Source organism: Coenobita brevimanus, chromosome 23 (genome assembly GCF_032717465.1).
Source record: "Coenobita brevimanus isolate Jiangsu-jjx chromosome 23, ASM3271746v2, whole genome shotgun sequence".
NCBI classification, from domain to species: domain Eukaryota; kingdom Metazoa; phylum Arthropoda; class Malacostraca; order Decapoda; family Coenobitidae; genus Coenobita; species Coenobita brevimanus.
This window is the reverse complement of record NC_136976.1, coordinates 1,347,460-1,370,000: the sequence shown is the minus strand read 5'-3', so window position 1 is coordinate 1,370,000 and position 22,541 is coordinate 1,347,460. Positions and strand designations below refer to the sequence as shown.

General features: G+C 45.5%; 1 protein-coding gene across 1 annotated transcript; it reads left to right on the top strand.

The window, feature by feature from the left end:
• Positions 1–2,812: 2,812 nt before the first annotated feature.
• LOC145393056 (uncharacterized) lies at positions 2,813–17,693 on the top strand. Its single transcript, XM_080267394.1, has 4 exons — positions 2,813–2,937; positions 14,588–15,718; positions 15,908–15,957; positions 17,092–17,693. The coding sequence occupies exons 1-4, from the start codon at positions 2,813–2,815 to the stop codon at positions 17,691–17,693; spliced, it is 1,908 nt and encodes a 635-aa protein (XP_080123520.1).
• The last annotated feature ends 4,848 nt before the right edge of the window (positions 17,694–22,541 follow it).

Sequence of the window (22,541 nt, the reverse complement as noted above, 5' to 3'; positions counted from 1 at the left end):
TTCTAAGTGATGATGGCGTGAAATTCCGTGCACCTTAATTATGAGGTAAGAATGAGTCTCCTTGGTTACTATTTTCAATTTGCTTTCCACGCGATAGAGCTGGGTTGCCCTCAGAGCAGGGCTATACTCATTTTACTCTAACTTGGCCTAAAATTGCCGTCTCTCCATCTTGAATGCTGAGTTGTTGCAAAAGATTAACATTTGACTATGATGCTAGTAACGAAGAAGTGCCACAGAAGAGATACAGAGCCGTAGTATTGTCTTTTTCCGCTCTAGGTGAAATAAGCTGCAAAAGGAATCAGATTTAGGCCAAGTTACCTAGAAGGAAAAAATGAATCTCCATGGTTACTAGTCAAATCGTCCCTCCAGCCTGACTACACATGGGCATCTGGCTGAAAAAGGATATTCGTCACAGTAGTCATGGTCACCTGTGTAATGAAGGTGAGAAAGGTGTGAGAGGGAGGGGTGTGAGAGGAGGGGGGAGGTGTGAGAGGGAGGGAGGAATGAGAGGAAAGGAGGGCTGAGAGGGAGGGGTGTGTGAGAGGGAGGGAGGTGTGAGAGGGAGGGAGTTTGAGAGGGAGAGAGGTGTGAGAGGGGGAGGGGAATGCAGGGTTTGCGTATGTTAATGGCTGAAAGGAATATTGATAGGTTGGGGTGAAGGGGGAAAGTACTCGAGCTGACGGAGGGGAGAAGGTGGTGGGGAGAGAGAGAGAGAGAGAGAGAGAGAGAGAGAGAGAGAGTCGTTCTGCTGCGTCCAACCAAACTCGATAGACCAAAAAAAAAAAAAAAAAGTCTATCTATGTCTATCATCCAATATTATTTTTGCCCTATCAGGAGCGTAGGGGCCCCGGGTTAGGCTTCGTAGTTTTGGCATTTAAGGCCAGGGTGACCAGCCTCGCCCCTCCCTGAGCGGCATTTTCCGAACAATAACTTTCAACCTCAAATGAAGACCCTTTGCTGGCCTCATCCCCTTGGAGCACCGCAACCCACTTCACCACCAGGCGCCATTTTGCCCTGTGGTCACCCTCTCCCCTCTCCTCCTCCATCTCGTCCTCTCCCTCCATCTCCTCAACAAATATAACCATTCATATCAAATCAAGACGTAATCGGCCATAAAGATGATTTACAACGTTGTCTGACGGGTCATTATGAGAGAGAGAGAGAGAGAGAGAGAGAGAGAGAGAGAGAGGGACATGAGCAACCCTGATCCCTACCTCCCGTTTTCTTTTTCTTTCTTTTTTCAGGTACCCCTCTCATATTTCTTCTGTACTCCTTCCCGCCTCATCTTTCACGCCCTTGACATTTCTTCTCGATTCACAACGTCTTCGGTCGCCTTTCTTTGACCCCCTCACGGTCAGGAGAAGTCTAGTGTTCAATTCTACCTTAGTCTGGATTATCTTTCTTTTTTTTTTCTCGGCGTAGAGTAAGTCATAGGAGCCTGAGTGTTGGGATTTGCTTTCTAATGTTTGATCCTCTCTCTCTCTCTCTCTCTCTCTCTCTCTCTCTCTCTCTCTCACCGCAGTATGTACCGCAGTCATCAGTGTGTTTATATATTATGCAAAACTTTTTTTTTTTTAACATTCATTGTGCCCTCTCTCTCTCTCTCTCTCTCTCTCTCTCTCTCTCTCTCTCTCTCTCTCTCTCTCTCTCTCTCTCTCGCCCACAAGAGAGCCTTCAAGCACAGGACCAAGGCAAACGTGGAATTGGATCCTTCTCTTAAGGGAATCGGGAGAAAGGATCGAGTGAGAGAGACAAGAGAGCAAGGGCATCGATCCTGTACCCTCGCTCACTCACTTGCTTTAATTCTCTCTCTCTCTCCCCAGCGTACCCACTTTCAAAGCAGGTTTCATTACTTACATAATCTTGTGCAATATGATACTACTACTGCTACTACTACTACTACAGTTAATTACACCTTCACTACCTTATCAGCGGCAAAGGTCCCCAGTGGCTGGGTGCTCATTCCAGGCATTTTAGGTAAGAATGACCAGTTTCTCGTCCCTGAGTAGTATTATATGAACAAATTAACCCCAAACTACTTTAAATTAGTAACTTTTTTGGGGCTACATCTGGTCTGGCGAATATTCCTCCTCTGACAGTGAGGAATATTATTTGTGGTTTTGTGATAAATATTTGACTTAGAGTTTTTTTGTATTAAAGATGTGAGTGTAAAGGCATCTCTCTCTCTCTCTCTCTCTCTCTCTCTCTCTCTCTCTCTCTCTCTCTCTCTCTCTCTCTCTCTCTCTCTCGTTAGACAGGAAAATAAGTCGCCGAAATGAAGGGGTTAAGTGTGAATACATTAGAGACATGACAAAAACTGTTCAGCCTAACCTTTTTAAAATGAAAGGCGTGTGGCAGCTTTTTGTCCTCTCTCTCTCTCTCTCTCTCTCTCTCTCTCTCTCTCTCTCTCTCTCTCTCTCTCTCTCACCGTGTACCCAACATATAAAGCAATACATTATCGATACTTATGCCCATCCTACCTACCTACCTACCTACCTGCCTACTTACCTACCTACCAACCTACCTACTTTACCTACCTACCTACCAACCTTAACTTCTTCATGGTCAGGTGAGGTCTAATTCTATTCCAGTTAACACCAGGTAATTTATGCAGGTAAGAGTCATTTATTTAACCCTGAGACTGTTAATACTTACCCTCCTACCTACCTACCTACCTACTTACCTGCCTACCTACCTACCTACCTACGTGCCTTAACTCACTCCTCCCCGTCTCTCTCTCTCGCCCCTCCAGGTGGTGGTGGGGCAAAGGCTGGGGGGGAATGAGGTCGAGGCGGTGCCCTTGATGCCCAACATGCCACAGATCACGGGGCTTGACGTGCAGTGCGAGAAGAGCGGCATGACCGTCAGTGTAGAGTTCTCCCTACCTTTCAACGGCATCATCTTCAGCAAGGGGCACTACTCCAACCCGGCGTGTCGGTGAGTAGAACGAGTAGCATAGAAACCGGGAGCGTTTTTTTTCGTTTTCTGTTTTTTTCCTATTTATATGAGTTACAGGTTAATGCCAAGTTTTTTTTTTTTTAACCCTCTCATCCTCACCTAGATCCTTAGTCCTTCTTTCCTCTTCCTTGCAATATTTCCTTCTCTTCTTCCCCTCCTAGATATTCCCTTTTTCCCTTCCCCCTGTCCCAAGGCCTTCATATTTCCCGTAAATATTCCTCTGTGTCGCCTAAATCCTGACTATTCTCCCCAGATTATTCCCGTCCTCATCCCCAGAATTTTCCCCTCCTCACCCTCATCCTTTCACCATTCCCTTTAGATATTCCCCTTCGTCCCCTCATCCCCTGATCTTCCTCGAGAATACTCTTCCTTTTGAGCCTAGGCCTTCCTCTGACCTCAAATATTCCTCTCCTTGCCTTCCATCCTGCCCCTCTTCTCCAAATATTACCCTTCCATCCCTCATCCATTCGTCTTTTCCACGAATATTTCCCCTCATACCGTAAACCCTTCATCTTTCCCTAAATATTCCTCTCCCTATCTTCCATCCTTCCTCTCTTCTCCAGATATTCCCATTCTCACCTACATCCTTCCTATTCCTCAGAATATTCCCCCTCCTCCTTAATTCTTTCTCTTTTTCCAGAATATTCCTCTCCTTATCCTCAAAATATTACCCCCAAATATTCCTCCCTTCATTAGCATCCTTTCCTGCCTCCCCACCATCCTCCCTTCCCCTTCCCTCCCTCCCCACCTTCCTCCCCTTCCCTTCCCCTCCACAGCAGGTTCTACGTTATAACCATCTCTGAAGATCTCTATAAAGGTTTGAATATTCAGTAAAGATCATGTGTAGTTAGCCATTAAAAATATTCTTAGCTAAACAGATTTTTAAATGAAATATAAAGTGTAGGTATTGACAGTATCATTGCTGCTAAATCACTCCATAAATTATAGCACTAAAGTTAAATAATTATAGCACTAAGTCAGTTTTAAAGACATGTAAACCCTAAAATATACTTAAAATCCTTAAATTCCTTCATATAAACAGTGATAATGTTTGTGTCTTAAAATCCATAAATTCCTTGATATAAACAGTGATAATGCTTGTGTAATCTAGACCATATCCATTTAATCTAAGCTTCAGTGATAAAAAGCTTTCCACGATGATCCTCTTGTGTTCTTCCTGTCCTCTGTTCCTCCTTCAGTCCTTCCCGAGGCGCTGGTTCTTCTGTCCTTCCACCCACACACACCCACAACCACCCAGCCAACACCTGTACAAATACCTGAGCATACCTGAGCATACTATCTGGGCATTACATTTTCTCTGGTTTAGGGGAGGTTTGGTGCACTTCTTCCCTCATGTCGTACCCTCCCTGTTACCCTGATACTGATGCTGGGGAGACGCCTTCACGTGGTGGCACCCATATAACCAGGCGGCTCCACTGCCTGGTTGTACAAAGGTCCCTCGTCTCCCTCCCTATCCCCTGAAAGAAGGATGGTAAACTGCAGAGAGGGAGAATCACAGCCTGCAGTTCACTGGGTTCACGTTCTCTGAGCCTGGAGTTTGCAAATACTCCTAGTCCTACCCTTAACATTCCCCTCTCTGCGATTTAGCTTTTAATATCGATACATATGACACTAAAACACAGAGGAATATATTGAAGTACCAGATGCGAAAAAAAAAAAAAAAGAGAGAAAAAACTAGTCACGAAGAAGTGCAAGTCGGCCTCCTTAAACCATAGAGAATAAGACACTGAGGGACATTTTCTTGAGACAAAAACTGGCGCCTCAAACTGTCCTGTATTTTCTTGATTTGCTATTTCGCTCCCATGTCGTATATATATTTTTCTTGGCGTTTTCTTACTGCTTCCAGACGATTTTCTTCAGTTTACGGAAAGCCTCTAGTACTACAGGCTTCAGCTAAACCCCCTGTAGTCCCTGAGGTTTTTTAGAAGATGAGAAAATTCGTCTGGAGCCGGAAAAATAAAATATATACGTCATTGGATTGAAGTGGTTGAGCATAAACCTTTCCTTTACTATATAAGAATCTAGAGTGGAAACTAACCACTTGTCAATTTTTTTATGTATATAGTAAAAAACCAATTTATTTTAGACAGTAAGGAATCTACATTAATACTCTAACCCTACTTAATAAGATTTAACATATAAGAGTTAACAGTTACCTTCTGTGTGTTTAACCTACATAAAAATTAACCCTGTAAATATATGTGTTAGTGTGTAGATATGTTAGTATTAACCACCATCACTAGCCAAATGCTTTCTGTAGTTAGCCTAATGTTTGTTGGAAGGCCAGACTAACCCAGACTAACGACTCTGCTCTGTGTGACGAGGATGTGACGAAAGAGACGGCGAGAAGAACAGGAAGGCCTAGAATGAACGCCTCTCGACCGCACGTGGGTCAAGAAGGCTGGCAATCAATTTTGGCCAAGTCGAAATGTTGGAATTCACCGTCACCTTTTCGCGGATCTTCCATACCGCGTCGATAATAGTGACATGGTGATAAAATGGGTTTGCATAAAGTTGCGCAAGTTATATTGGTTCGCGGCTACGTTAGGTTCGTTAAGGTAGGTTTGAGTGGCGTATTGTCTCTCCTCGTTTTGAATATCCGTGGTTCTTGAACGAAATCTGTGCATCTCCAAAATGCGAAGGGGAAGAAATCACTCAAACTTAATCTTATAAACTTGACCTAACAGTGAGGCAGTGCAACGCGGATTTACTTCCATCCAGCCTCATATTTACCATCACGTCGCTCGTTTTCTTCTCACGGTATGGAGGGACTGCGGAGGTGGCGGTAAAATCACTCTCTTCCCACCCACCAGACCCGACCGACAGGAGGACCCAAGGCTATCATGTAGTGTGCCAGTACCTTCAACTAAAACACCGCCACCAGCTTGCATCGCCTACGTAATATCACTGTATCACAAAAATATGGTTCTGTGAGGTGATTTTGATAAGTGGAAATATTCTCCGTCAGGTATATTGCCTAGATATTCCCCCAAAGATAATGTTGGGAGTATTGCTCAAGTCTAGCTTTTGATATATTAATGGAGAAGTTAAAATGACCTGATCTACTGTGTCTAGTAAGGACGAATGTTGAAATATATCCTAATCATGTCATATAACATTTATTTTACGTGAAAAATATGATGCTTGTTGCTTATGTCAAATTGTTAGCGTTCTTTCTCGAGCCGTCAAATCGGAAGGTGCTAGACTGTTGCTAAAAAGATGTACAGATCGCTAGAAAAGTGCTAAAAAAATCACGCACATCGCTAAAATGTGGACCAGATTGATAGTGACTGTCAATATTATGATCTAAATGCACCTCAGTTTCTCAAAATTCGGTGTCAAAACGACTGTATTTCCTTTTTTGGTTCTCGAGCGACACCTGGTAGTCTTCAGTTTACTTCCCAGGTGAGAGGGGTACAGGTGATATTGATGATGAGTTTGAGTAGGGTTAATTCGTGCGTGCATCCCCGTCGTATACTGTAGTCTACTCATCCACCCATGGCCTCACCGTGCCCACTGTCGCTACAAAAGTTCATAGGGAGTTTGTGTGGGTGAGTACGAGTCCATTTCACACACACACACACACACACACACACACACACACACACACATGGTTATGCAGTGTGTGTTTACGTGTGTGTCGTCGTGGAGCTACACACAGATTCCCCAAGTAGACAGAGGTTGAGATTTGACTTCACCCACACTCACACAGACTCACATGAGCTTTTATGCGTGGCTCTTCGTGTTGGCTCGTTCTGATACCTGGATTTTCAAATGCTGTGGATGAAAGACATCCTCAGTACGCATAATGAATAACTAACTCATTAAAACAAAACGATATTGACAACATTAACGCAGCCAAAAGATATCACCCTTTTTTTTTGGCGCTATAATTATTTTGAAATCGTTCCGAGTCGCACTATGCATGATATTCCTTCACAAAATATGCTAAAGTGTCAGAGCTAAAGAATTTTGATTATAAAACGATTACGTAAACTACAGGTAATGCACAGGTATTCGTAATCACCTCTCGTATGTCTAATTATACCGTAATAACCCCGACCATAATAATATCATCGTCAGGTAAAGCGTCATTGGCAATGTTGCATCTGTTTTGCATCCATGGAGCAGGGTTGTGGTGCATGTGTATATTTTAAGAGAGAGAGAGAGAGAGAGAGAGAGAGAGAGAGAGAGAGAGATGGCATGTAAAGTACTGCACACTCAAGAGGCCAAAGTTCCCCCTTGCTCTTCAACGCTTGACCTGTGCTGAAGGGAGTCGTAGCCAGGGATCGACACCAAACGAAAACTTATTGATGATCAGATCCTTTCCTAGAGGCACGAGTAACAGATTCCCAGGGACCCGATTTCCACGTAACCTCTCAAAACCTTCAAATAACCACCTTACCAATGGACAGCAGATCTTGGAAGCAAAACCTTGGCTGCGGTTTGCATTTAGCCAGGCACTGAACAGTAATTATAGCTCCTGAGTTCACCTGTGCATGTGTATAAAGACTGATTGGTATAGGTGCATGTTTTGTTTATAGGTTGGGGATACGAGCTTCAGGGGACTTCGGACAAACTACTTCTCTCTCGTGACCTGGATTTGTTCATTGTAGACTGAACTACCCACGTCCGCGTACCGGGAAGACTGAGCCAAGGTGATGATACGGAATTACGTGTAAAATCATCAGTCTATCCGCCTTCCTCATTTAATACCTGTTACACGATGAAGAAATTAAGTGTATTGTTAAAAAAATAATCTCCAACTTTAGGATATTCAAAAATTGTCAGTACAGAAGGAATTTAATTCATTCTCCTTTACGTATGAAATTACCTTAGTACACGAGTGAGATGATAAACACAATTACTCTTGTTTTGAAGTGAAAGTACCAGCGGAAAATATGAAAACTAAATTACTATAAAAAAAGGGAATTCAGTCTTTCTTGAACGTTCACCTCCACCAGATCTGTGTGACTGTGATGAGGGGTGGACTTCACTGCCACGCTTTTTAACAGGCTGTACTCCCCCTTATTTATTCATTTATTTATTTTTATCATATGTAGGGTGTCCTGAGAGATATGTGAGAAAGTGAGAGAGTGAGTGAGTGACATCCAAGGTCTAGATAACAAAGATCATGTGGCACTAGTGAGATGTGAGAGACTTGAGTGGTTTGGCCAATATTGAGTTACGAAAAATACTATCTGTCTATCTATAGCCCGACGCCCTAATCCCGCAGAGGGTGGCCGCAGACAGAACGCCTCCAAGTCGCCCTGTCTCCCACCATTTGACTGCCCTCCCCCAACTCACTCCCCCTCAGTTGAGCAAAGAAAAATGCGATCAGAAAATCAGTCTAGGTCTCAGCCATTACGGAGCTCCCATTACTGATGATATTGTTGGGAATTATTTAAGATTATTTTTTTTTTATTGCCTATAGAATTATCAGTATTTTTAGTTTCAATATGGCTGAGGAATAGACCCATTTTGATGTAGTGGTTTTTTTCCCCTCCAAACTATCCCCCCAAAAAAAATAATAATAATAATAATAATAATTGCCTCCTGAAGTTTCTCAAAAATCCCGCCTCCAGACGATTTTATTATCTGGAGAGAGAGAGAGAGAGAGAGAGAGAGAGAGAGAGAGACATCATGGCGGTGAAGGAGTACACCCGTGACTACCCTTGCGCATGGTATATGGTTGCCCACGACTGCCACCACCACCCCTGAGGTCGTACTCAAAGTGACTTCGAATGTATCGTAACACCTCATCCTTGGCGACTCATTCGGCACATTACACCTCAATATTGCATGTTGGCGTTGCAAACTAAGTCGATATTGAAACTATTTAAAAGAGAATGCAAGGGTATAATATGCAAACTAAATCGCATAGGAAGAGGTGTTAGGAAGCGTCCCATGTTTTTTTTACTAGAGACAAAGCTAATCACCGTCACTAATCTAACTAGTCACTTACCTGAGGACTAATAACATAATCTTGGTGCTGTAAGGCCAGGTGTCATTTAGTCGCGATAACTCTACGGGCATGTTCACCCTGAGGAATCGGATACAGGTGGCATGGAGGGCACCTTAGCACCTTTTCCTTGGCGATTTATTTTGGCATAGTGCACGTTCAGATTCCCTTGTCCAGTATCCCTGTATTATGGACTTGGTGAAATACAAGAGGACGCTAAGATGTAATGTGCAAAATAAATCGCTTCAGAGGAGGAACTACGAAGGCTGTGCATCTCAGAATACGGTCCAATAATTTGAAGTGAATTTTTGGATTGCCTAACTCGGAATGAATATTAAAAAAAGAAAAAAATAACACTCCGTTTCACCTGGCCCGCTTCTGATTTACCTGCCTCTCTCAGTCATCCGCAATACAGGTGACAGGTGAGAAACGGAGTGCACCGGAAGTAGGCCCAGAGAATCGGAGTGTTCATTGCCTCACCTGGAACTCGATTAACGCGGTCTGACAATCTGCCTTTGACTAATTCTGGCAGTTTTTTTTTTTTGGCAAGAAGGTTTCGTAGTGCCTCTTCCTTAGCGATTTAGTTTCCACCTCACACCTTACTTTTCTCTTGTATGTTCTGTATATGAGGCTAACATCCACATACTGGAGAATTTATGAAGGTATGATGTCGAAAAAAAATCGCTGAGGAAAAGGTGCTACGGAAATCTTCAGACCAATACGGCCCACCTGGTCATTTTTAAAGTGCTATGGGAGGCTTCGTAGCACTGTTTCCTTAGCGATTTATTTTTGCCTATTACACCTTAACGTTACCTGTATTTCATCCGTGCTTTCATAGGGGATAATTTTCATCAATAATATGCTTGAGGCTAATGAGGTGTAAGGTGCAGAATGAATCGCTAAGGAAAAACTGTCAGGGATATCGTAGTGAACAGGCGCTTACCCTTTTCCAGCTTCTGTAGTGTTGCAATGTAGGTTATTAATTCCCTTCCTCCTTTTTAAATTTGAGCAAGTAACCCTGAGAGACTGTAAACCGTATATATAAAAAAAATGCTGTAAATTAGAATTGTGTAAAATTTATAAAGTAGACATAAGCTTTTTTGTGTGTAAACCTCTCTAAACTGATCCACATAAATCCATCCCTCTGCGTGTACCTAAATAATAATCATCTATGTGTAAATTATGTACTTCCCTCTCTCTAAAAACTCTTATATACACCTATTCACAACAAGAAAGAAAATGACAGAGGTTGTACTTTCCCAAATGAAGAAGAAGAAAGGATTACACGGCAAAAGTAATCCACTGAGACGGGATTTGTCTCTCAATGTTACTTGGTCTATGTCTCCCTGGCGAGCCACAAATATCTTTTTTTTTTTTGTACTCTGTGTTTTTTTGGTTAATTTTTGAGTTATTTTTGTTATTTCCGTTTTTTTTTTTACCTTTTTCTAAAGTTTGTCACAAGGCTTTATTGACTCGCTGGGTGACCGGAGGATTTTAAAAGCTGTTTATGTGTGCGTGTGCGTGTGTGTGTGTTCTAACTCCATCTGGTATATGTGTGTGCACGTATGTGAGTGTGTGTGTGTGTGTTTTAACTAAGGTATGGGTTAATACTACACGTCTCTTCAGTCTGCCTGTCCCAGAACAAGCCTCAGATGAAGGCCACCCTCTTCCATATTTTCAACTAAGAACGTTCCTTCCATGATTTATCTCCCCTTGAGCACCCCCCTTTCCATGCACGTTAGCTCTTACGCTGTGCATTCCGTTCTTCCTTCCTCTTGCCTACATGGGGGTTCTGTCTTTCTCACTCCTGGACTTGACATGAACGGTCCGTGTCAGGTACGTGAATGCCAACTCCGGGCGCTCCCGTTACACCTTCACCATTCCGAGTGAAGGGTGCGGGTCATCTATGGCTCAGCTCGCCAGCCTCGGGGGCCAGGGCACCAGCACCCGCATGACCAACACCATCATCATCCAGAATGACCCCGATGTTCAGGAGGTGTGGGACGTCGCTAGAACCATCAAGTGTGACTGGGTGGATAGTTACATCAAGACTGTCGCATTCAATCCCTTCACTGTCGGGATGCTAGACGCTCAGGAGGTCGTCTTCGAGGGTGACCAGACTATCGAATGCTGGATGGACTTACTGCAGGGACGCTGGCCTAACACCAGAGACATGGACCCCATAGTTAGGATTGGTGAGACACTTTCCTTGCTGGTGTACGCACGAGACAACGCCAGAATGTATGACGTGAACGTGAAGGACTGCTATGCTTATGGCGGACCTAACTATGACAACATTAACACACCGAAGATCCAGCTGACTGACAAGCAGGGCTGTGTGCTGAAGGACAAACTCATCAGCCAGTTCTCTCAAACCCGCCAGCAGGATAACTTAGGAGAGATTATCGTTACCTATGCATACGTACAGGCATTTAAATTTCCCGATGTAATGGATGTATACATGTCTTGTAATGTCGATATATGTAAAGGAGAATGTGATAACAAATGCGGGACAACATATCCATCACCAACAACACCCACTCCCATCCGTAGGGGTAGTACACTGTTTGGAGAACCTATCACAACTCTTGCTCCCACTACCACCCCCACCTGCTTCCCTGGCACCACTGACCCCCGGTGCATTGGCCCTACTGTCCCCTCCCCCACCCCCACCCCAGGTACCCCTAAATGTGTTCCAGGGTCAACAGATCCAGAATGCCAGTTGAATTACCCTCAGCAGAGTAGGCCTTCCACCTTTGTTTGCGAAGCTGGTAGTACAGATCCTCGATGCCAAAGTCCCACGACACCAATTCCCCCACCGAGTTTCACGCGAAAACAGCCAGATGCAGGTAAAAGCCTTTCCTCTATTCCAACCGTGCCTCCCTTCCAGTGCACTCCAGATTCCAAGGATCCTCGCTGTCCATCACCCTCGACATTCCGTCCCAAATGCTTCCCAGGCTCTAATGATCCACGCTGCCCCAAACCCACAACCCAAGCCCCTCCCAATTGTTTCCCTGGTTCAAATGACCCTAGATGTCCCCAACCCACCACCCCTGCCCCACCTAGGTGCTTCCCTGGGTCCACAGATCCACGTTGTCCTAAGCCTTCCACCACCCCTGCTCCTCCTCGCTGCTTTGAAGGTTCTACTGACCCCCGCTGTCCCAAACCCACAACCCCACCCCCTCCTCGCTGTTTCCCTGGCTCCACCGATCCACGCTGTCCTAAGCCCCCTACCACCCCTGCTCCTCCTCGCTGCTTTGAGGGTTCAACTGACCCCCGCTGTCCTAAACCCACAACCCCACCCCCTCCCCGCTGTTTCCCTGGCTCCACCGATCCACGCTGTCCTAAGCCTCCAACCACCCCTGCTCCTCCCCGTTGCTTTAAGGGTTCAACTGACCCCCGCTGTCCCAAACCCACAACTCCTGCCCCTCCCCGTTGCTTTGAGGGTTCAACTGACCCCCGCTGTCCCAAACCCACAACTCCTGCCCCTCCCCGTTGCTTTGAGGGTTCAACTGACCCCCGCTGTCCCAAACCCACAACTCCTGCCCCTCCCCGTTGCTTCCCTGGCAGCAAAGACCCCCGCTGTCCTCGCCCCACCACTCCTAAACCCATATGCTACCCTGGATCCCCAGACCCTCGTTGCCCTTCAGGTGGCAGTCTCAAGCCAGATGTCAGTGCTACACAGGCACCAACTCCCCGACCAACACCAAGGCCTACTAAAAGACCTAGGCCATCTCCAAGACCAACTCCCAAACCTAGACCCAGACCCACTACACCTCAACCAGATCTAGAACCTGCGCAAAACTTTAACCTCTTCCCTGTAACCCAAACTACACGACGACCTACTCAGCCTAGTAGAGTACCAGTAAGACCCACCACCCCTCGTCCTAGACCAACAATCCCGGCTCCAGTCCTTAAACCTAGACCATCCACCACAAGGAAACCGAGCCGTGGTAAACAACTGGATTCAACAGCAGCTGGCCAGCCCAAACCAGAGCCGAGTGGAAAGGAATGGGAGGGAGAGTCTCGGTACCACGCCTTCCATAGTTATCACTTCCAGCGAGGCGATGGCCGTCGGAGTAGAGTCTTTGGTGCCAGACTTTCAAGGGAAACTAAAACGGACTCCCCCTCGAAGTCCCGGTCCCCCAGATCTCCCGATTGGATCCTACTGAGGAGAACCCCGATAGTGGAGAAGAGAGCCATTCGCCTAACTCGCTCTGTGTCAGTGGGAGCTATACCAGAAGAACCCCTCTCTCAACGCCTCCCCCCAACCCCAGCTGCCCAGACATCATATCCAGCTGCCCAGACCTCAGTTGATCACATGTACCCGGATCCCATGGAAACAGTGTGCTTCCCAGTGGCTGTGTTCGCTGCTGGCATGCTGTCCCTCCTCTTCTTACTCCTACTGTCCTCCACCGCTGCTCTCGTTCTCTATATAAGGAAGCGAGAACCTTATGAGGACTCAAAGGATTGGTACGACCACTAGTCAATTCTTGTACAGCACATCTCTCCCCCATTTGATCCCCCTCTCCCCCGTGCCCTTTCCCCCCTTCCCCTCTCCCCCGTCCCCACCCCCACTACCCCCCTTCCCACCCCCCACCACCCACACAAGTGCGACCACCGGAATTCACTAGTTCAGAGCCCAAATTCACAGACTGATGAGCAATTCTCAGTCATTACTCGGATATATTTTTACAGGAAGCAGAAGAACCCTGGAGAGACTAGGTACTCTCCCTCTCTTGTTCTGCCTGCAAAATTAAGTAGTTACAGCAGAGAATTGGTCAAGAGTTTGTTTGTCAATCTCAGTCAGCGCTTGACTCCTGCCGCCTGATCAGTCTAAGTTTATATAGCGTAATTACTTATTGTAGAGGATATTTCTGGCTCGAGAGTATCATGTAGCGCTTTTCTTAGTCTCCAGACACTATGTTACAAATCGTTATATTAGCTTAGAATCTGACTAGTCCAAATACTCAGTAAGATATTGGTGTATGAGTTCCGTAGTGCGTAGTATTTGAGCTAGGCGTTCCCATGTCACTAGTTTATTGTTGACGCTTACATATAGGTTGTGTTAGCTGGACTCTACCCTGGTGGTAAACATTCCTCTCCAATTCAACGCTGACGGCGATTTTTGTTAATAATATCCATATCATGCATGCATCTCGGATACAGCTTCTCCGATTCGTTTATCTTATTTGTTATCACATTCTTCTTTGCTGTCTGTTCTCGTTTTTCAACATACGTTTATATATGAACACAGTTTTATGTTACATGAATATATATATATATATATATATATATATATATATATATATATATATATATATATATTAGTTGTACTATTTATATAATGAATCGTATTATTTACACTGGTTTGCTTATGTTGACAAGATGTCTGTACGTTTAGTTGTTGGTACACATCTCACTTGGTCCCGTCTCATTGGACCCTCCCTGACCGACTCCAGACTAAATACGGTGACGTTCCTTCTAAGCACTTTCATTTCACGTTAAGTTCAAACCACAGGTAAGTTAAATTACTCTGCTTAATGACCTTTCTTGTGAGATATGTAAACATCATCGTTGACTGCAGATGAGACAATACATAGATGGATGGATAGGCTGTTGTGTTGACCTTGTCTTCCTGTGCAGCTACGTAAGGGGAAACTCAGGCAAGACGTCCTACACATTCAACATCCCCATGACGGGCTGTGGAACCAGGACCTTCGACAAGAATGATGACGGCGCCACAGGTTTTGAGAACATGATTATGATCCAGAATGAGGAATTCGTTCAGGAGGTTTGGGATATGGCGCGAAAGATATCGTGTGATTGGGCAACCCGAATGGAGAAACTCATCACCTTCCAACCATTTGCCGTCGATATGCTTCAGGCAAAGGAACTACGCTTTTCTGGTGATGAGATCATGTGCTGGATGGAAATACAACTAGGAAAGGGCCCGTTTGGCAGCCCGCTTGATGGTATTGTCAAAATTGGAGAGGAACTTGCTGTTGTCGTTTATTCAAAGGATGGAGGATCTGAGAGTGATATGCTTGTTAAAAATTGCTATGCATATGACTCTAACGATCTGGAAGACGAGAGGACAACTCGGCTTCAGCTGAGTGATGAGCGTGGTTGTCTTCTGAAACCAAAACTAATGAGCTACTTCTTCAGAACACGCAACACTGGTACCACTGGAGCGGACATCATCTCTTATGCATCACTGTTTGCCTTCAAATTCCCGGACAAGATGGATGTCTATCTGTCCTGCGAGGTTGAGCTCTGCAAAGGCGGCTGTGCTAACGTTTGTGAAGATCCCAGCTTCCCGAGCAACCTGGTTACCCGCACTGACACCTCCACCACTACCACAACCCTGCCACCGCCTCCAGTCAGTCCTTGTATTTCTCGTCCGGGGTCTCAACAGTGCTGCGCAAGAAACCCAGGTCACCCCAGCTGCACCACAACCACCACAACCACCACAGCTAGACCAGACCCTTGCATCAGGAATCCAGGATCATTCCAGTGTTGTACAAGGAACCCCAAACACCCTAGATGTACAACCACAACAACTACCACTACAAGACGTCCAGATTCCTGTATCATAAACCCTGGATCTTTTCAGTGCTGTAATAGGAACCCAAATCACCCAAGCTGTACTACGACTACAACTACAACAACAACTACAAGGCGACCAGACCCCTGCATGACTAACCCAGGGTCTTTCCTGTGCTGTGCTAGAAACTCTAACCATCCCAGCTGCACCACAACCACCACCACCACCACACTGAGACCAGATCCTTGTGATGCCCGTCCAGGATCTTTCCAGTGCTGTGCCAGAAACCCCAGTCACCGCAGCTGCACCACAACGACCACCACTACCACCACCACCACCACCACACCGAGACCAGATCCTTGTGCTGCACGTCCAGGGTCCTTCCAGTGCTGTGCCAGAAACCCCACTCATTCCAGCTGCACAACTACCACAACTACAACCACTACAACTACTACCACAACAAGGAGACCAGACCCTTGCTTTTCTAACCCTGGGTCTTTCCAGTGCTGTGCCAGAAACCCCAGTCATTCCAGCTGCACCACCACAACCACATCCACTACCACAACTACCAGAAGACCTGATCCTTGCATAACTAATCCAGGGTCTTTCCAGTGCTGTGCTAGAAATTCCAACCATCCCAGCTGCACCACAACCACCACCACTACCACCACCACCACCACACCGAGACCAGACCCATGTGCCACTCGTCCAGGGTCCTTCCAGTGCTGCACTAGAAACCCAAGGCATTCCAGCTGTACCACAACCACAACCACCACCACCACCACCACACCGAGACCAGACCCTTGTGATGCTCGTCCAGGATCTTTCCAGTGCTGTGCCAGAAGCCCCAGTCACCCTAGCTGTACCACCACCACCACCACCACCACCACACCACGACCTGATCCTTGCATTTCTAGCCCTGGGTCTCGCCAGTGCTGTGGAAGGAACCCTAGTCACCGCAGCTGCACCACAACCACCACTACCACCACCACACCGAGACCAGACCCATGTGCCACTCGTCCAGGGTCCTTCCAGTGCTGCACTAGAAACCCAAGGCATTCCAGCTGTACCACAACCACAACCACCACTACCACCACCACACCGAGACCAGACCCTTGTACTACTCGTCCAGGGTCCTTTCAGTGCTGTGCCAGAAACCCCAGTCATTCCAGCTGCACCACAACAACCACATCCACTACCACAACTACCAGAAGACCTGATCCTTGTGTCACTAATCCAGGGTCCTTCCAGTGCTGTGCTAGAAACTCTAATCACCCGAGCTGCACCACCACCACCACCACCACCACCACACCGAGACCAGACCCTTGTGATGTTCGTCCGGGGTCCTTCCAGTGCTGCGCCAGAAATCCCAGCCACCCCAGCTGCACCACCACAACTACAACCACCACCACAACTACCAGAAGACCTGATCCATGTATATCCAATCCAGGGTCCCCTCAGTGCTGTGCAAGAAATCCCAACCATCCACGGTGCACCACCACTACCACCACAACAACAACACGAAGACCAGATCCTTGCACTTCCAACCCCGGGTCCCGTCAGTGCTGTGGTAGGAATCCCAGCCACTCTAGCTGCACCACCACATCAACAACAACAACAACAACAACAACAACACGTAGACCAGATCCTTGTATCGCTAACCCTGCCTCGCGTCAGTGTTGTCGCAGGAACCCTAGACATCAGAGCTGTGTGACTGAAACCCCGTGCACTGGCACAACCGATCCTCGCCCTAAGTGTCGCCCCACAACAACCCCACAAACCACCACACCTAACCTGGAGAACCATGCTTTCCATGCCTGGAAGAAACGCGGCTCCAGCTCTCGCCGCCGTCGCCCGGCTTATGGCACTCGGCTGAGTCCCCAGGCTGAGGCCGCCCTAAAGCAACGAGGTCGCCGTGATGTGCCCCCGCCACCTAGTCCTTCCCAGAAGACCACTGTTGCAATGATGCAAGGGTTTCGTGTGGTGGCAGCAAACGACCTAACCTTCTCTGCTGTTACCGAGCCCGTCCGTTTTAACTCTCCAGTGGACAGCATTTGTGTCCCAACAGCCACCTTCACCATTGGCCTTCTCATGCTGTCCCTTCTGCTCATCACAGCAGTACTGGTCGCCACCTTCACCTGCCTCAAACTCAGATCCATGGCTCCTCACAAGAGTGTGGAGGCAAAGAATCCTTTCTACCAGTAATAATGGCACGGCCTGATCAAACCATCCTGCTGGTGGTGCTGGATTCACCGACGGACAGGATGGGGTGTGACCTGCAGTATCCCACCCAACAGACTGCTGCTGGCACTGATCTGTTGAGTGGAGAGCTGCTTCCTCCTCCTGTGCAGGCCACAGGTCCCCTCCCGCTATCTGCGGGTCCAGTGTGCCATCATCTGCTCAATACCATCAGTTATGAAAAAGTGTACACCTGTGAGCCGTATGTTCTGCTTACCCTCTACCTTTACCTCTGGCCAAAAGGAAGGCTTAGTCAGAAAACTGTTGTCGGTAATTCAGAGTTTTTCAGACTTTGTGATACCAGTATAGTGTCATCACGAAATGTGCCTTGCAGAGTCACACAAAGCGTCAAACCAACAACTTAACACTGAACACCAGATCTTCATTTGGTATTAAACCCTGGCGAGCATTTCCCTCAAGACAGTAGTTTGTATAGAAGGTGAGCAGAAACTATGTCTTGCCAGTGTAGTATGGTCAGTAATATTCCTCGTTACCAACAACAAGTATGTGTTCATTCCACTGTGCTCGCTGCGGGGCTAGTCAGATTACTGGAACATGTAGCCACCGCAGCGAGACTACCGTACTGTACATTCATCGCTCTCTGCTTGCCTTGTGTCCTTGGTTAGGGACCGCCACGTGACTGACTCGAGACCGCGTTTGCCAGACGCTGGGGGAAGTATTATCTTGGGTATGGAAGGCTTCTGGGCGTTTCTTCCTTTACGATTCAGTTCACATACCACACCTTACCACCTTCAGTCCGGTCACGTCTTTATCTTCAGACGATTTTATTCAGCTCGGGGGACGCTTTTTGACCTAGAGGAGTTCTGTATGTCCTTCACTAATCCCTTGAGTGCAGGAGGCTTTTTCTAAGTTGAATGAAATCACCTGGAATGAACAAGAGACTACAATAATATATACCCACACTGTAAAGGGTAATATTCTCATGTGTGTAACTGTGGGTACTACAGTTTTCATATCGCCACAGGGCTCGATCTCTGTCTACCGCTCTACTTTGTGCCGCGGAAGAGGAAGACAGTCACCTCTGAAGCGTCCAAAACAAATCTTTAGCCTACAGACATATTGGCAACATACAGGAGGACATTAATACGTTACCTACAGTACCGAAATAGCCTCACTCCATCCCTAGTCTCACCCAATCCTTAACTGGAAAAAAAGATGATGATGATGATGATGATAATGATGATGATGATGATGTATGCTAGTAAGGAAGAAGTGCCCGGGAGCCTCCTAAGCCGACGAGAATACGACCTCAGGACCATTAACCTCTTCAGTCCAACGACGCATTTTCTGTTGATTTCCTCCCATCACCAGACGATTATATTACCTTTTTGGAGATTTTGTTTTTGTTTTTTGAAAGGGGGTTAAAAATAGCTCCCAGTAACCCCCTGACTACCAGATTCTCTTCCTAAATACAGAAAAAATCGTCTGTAAGTTGCGAGAATCTAGAAAGCGTCCGCGGATTGAAGAGGTCAACCACTTCAGTTCAATGACGTATGTTTTATGTTTATCCTTGCTACGTTCAGACGGTTTTGTTCAGCTTAAGGGAGGGTTTACGGACCGGAGGGGTTGGTATACAGCCTTCAATAAACCCCCCCTCGTTCACATACCCGGGCTCTCCTGAAGTTAAAATCGTCTGGAGCCAGCAAGAGTAGGATTAAAATTACGTCATCAGAGGGAAGAGGTTGACGTCCAGGAGGTTGCCATGTGGGTGCCATGTTGTTGCCATACGTCTTAATGCTGCCTTGTACAATGATTGCCATATCTGCTTTTGTAAACTCGAAATTAAACCTGATGTCTTTAACTCCTATTTCTTTAAGTTCCAACCCTTAAAAAATAATCCCTAAATATTAAACCAAAGAAAAAACATCCTAAATCCTAAATCCTGTCGCCCTCTGTGGATACATTTAGGTCTTTCTCAGGCGAAGTCTTGGGTGCCTTCATGTGGTGGCACTGATGTAACCGGAAGGTGGATCTGCCTGGTTATACAAACGTCCATCAACCCTCTTCCAATCCCCCAAAAGGAGGCTGGTGGACTGCAGGGGGACAGTTTCAGCCTGCAGTCCACCTGGTTCGCATTTCCTATCAACCTAGGGTCACAACAGCTAAGATTACCTTGGATTATTTACTGTAGATGGAGAAAATAATTATAGTGATCAGAGGGCTGAAAGTTGATTACCTGTTGCAGTGCTCAAATGTCCCTCATCTGGATAGTTTAGAGTTAGCCTGAAGGAAAGACCCAAGTGTATCCAAGGCAGGGAAGTAAATATGTCTAAGATCCTCCTAAGAGAGAAAGAGAGAGAGAGAGAGAGAGAGAGAGAGAGAGAGAGAGAGAGAGAGAATATTGTGGTGTCCAGGAGAAGCATTGACCAAGTAATCATTTTTTTACACAGATATTAATGACACCTTTATAGAAATACAGGTGTAACTTAAGAAGAAAATAATTACAGAAGCTCTGGTCCACAAAGCCGGAGCCTCACCTGGAGCTGGCTGGCTGGTGAGGAATTTCTGACTACAGGATGAACAACGTGTGCTACAACCTCTGTCATGTAATTAAAAACCCTCCTCCTTCCTGCTAAATGGAGATACTAAGCCGTGATACTAAAGCTCTGTAAACCCAGGACGAACAACCAGCACTACAATCTCTGTCCTAGATTTAAAAAGATCCCTCCTCCCAGCTAAACTGAGATCCAGACACACACATAAACATCTCTAAACTTAACTAGATTTTTAGTGGAGGATGAACAGCGAATACCACAACCTCTATCCTGTCTTTCACAACTCCCTTCCTTCTACCTAAACTGAAATGCTAAATAAACACAAGTAATTTTTAAACGTAGATATAAATTAGTAAACCCCAATAAACCCCAATAAACAGATTAAATGATAAAAATAAAATGGTAAACAGACTATAGCAATAACCAGCTGGGAAAGGTATATAAAAAAAAGATAACTACACATGAATCTCTCTCCTTGTGTCTGCAGTCCACCTCAGTCCATATTTAGGTGGGAAGAAAGGTCAGGATGATGATGATAATGATTGATAATGATAATGATGATGATGATGATGATGGCATGTGAAAAATGAGAGAACGATATTATAACTGTATATGCTGAAAGTCTCAAACAAGATCTCTCAAAGTCTTTAAGTAAGAGTAAAGGCCGTATGCTTACACCTTAAATGGCAGAGGGGAAAGCCAACACCTGTGGAACACCTGTCATTAGATTTCTTTAGCCTGCATTCCACACTATAGAGTGCAGTTAGCAGAGAGGTCAGACTTCTTCTACCTTTATTACGCACAGTTGTGGACATAAATACTGATCCACATAAATATAAATAAACAGTGAACAATGAATTTTGACACTAAATAATGTGATCGTCATAATACAACAAGCTTATCAGAATATTATTTAAGAATTTCATAATTGTTCGATAAAAAAGTGGAACAATATTACTATTTGCAACTGTACTTCCAAAAAAAAAAATCTTGAAAAAAAAAAAAATCAAGTACTTGCCTCTCCCTTTGCCATGTAAATTTTAAGCATACGGGCGTAGAAATAATATACAGGAATAATAAGCAAAGAGGCATTGGATGGAAGGAGAACCCAGGACCCGAAATGGTGATGCCTGGAGGACGAGGGATGGGCTCAGGTAAGGTGAGGAGATGAGAGATAAGGTGAGTGTGTCTTTATTTCAGTGCTAAGAATAATTTAAATAGAAGAGTTATACCTACACATGGAAAATGATTGGTCTAGGTAATCTCTTTATGTTCTTATCGGTGGTGTGTCTTGCTATACCCGTTTCACTCTAACTTGGCCTAAAATCGCCATCTGTCCTCCATGAATGCTGAGTTGTAACAGTAGATTAGCACTAGAATATGATGCTAGTCAAGAAGAAATGCTGTGGAAAGGATGTAGGGCTATAGTATTGTCTAGTACTGCCACTGAGCTCTGTGAAATAAGCTGCCGCAGGTGGCGAAAATCTGGGCCAAGTTAAAGTCAATATAGTCGTACCTTCTCAATAAACAGAATTTTTACGGGTAAGGTGAATTCAGTGGTGGTATATATTATGAAGCGCTGACCAAAAAATAAAACAAAATAAAATAAGATGATAAACTCGAACCTCCTACGATACTTTACGTTTCGAAGCACATGACGAAAAGCTTCAAAGTGATGTACAGTCGGCATCAAAATTCCTGTCTTCAGTTCTGCTTTTTTCCCCTCCCTCCACGAACTTTGAAAATTAGTCTCGCGAATCCACAGCAGACGACACTGATGACAATGATCTGTGGCCAAAAAAAAGGAAAGAAAAAAAAAGTGTCTGCTGCTTCACATTAACCAGATTTATTTTCGAAACCCATGAGGCTTAAAAGCTTGAGATGACGACAAGACCTTGGATACTGATATGTATAATCGGGAGCAAAAGTTCTATGTCTTCTCATCTTCCTCTCTGCATTGACTCTGAAAATTAATGTCCTGAATCCGAGGCAACAGGCAATGATAACACTAACCCTTGGCTAAATGAATCAGTGTCAGTTGTTGCGGATTCCTTGGCTAAATGTATCAGTGCCAGTTGTTGCGGATGCCTTGGCTAAATGAATCAGTGTCAGTTGTTGCGGATTCCTTGGCTAAATGAATCAGCGTCAGTTGTTGCAGATTCCTTGGCTAAATGAATCAGTGTCAGTTGCTGCGGATTCACCAGACTGAATTTCGAAGTCCATGGAGAGAGATTCAAGGGAAGAGAGACGGTACTTTTGTTACGAACAGTGCGTCCTCTTTCAATAGGCTTGTAGAACG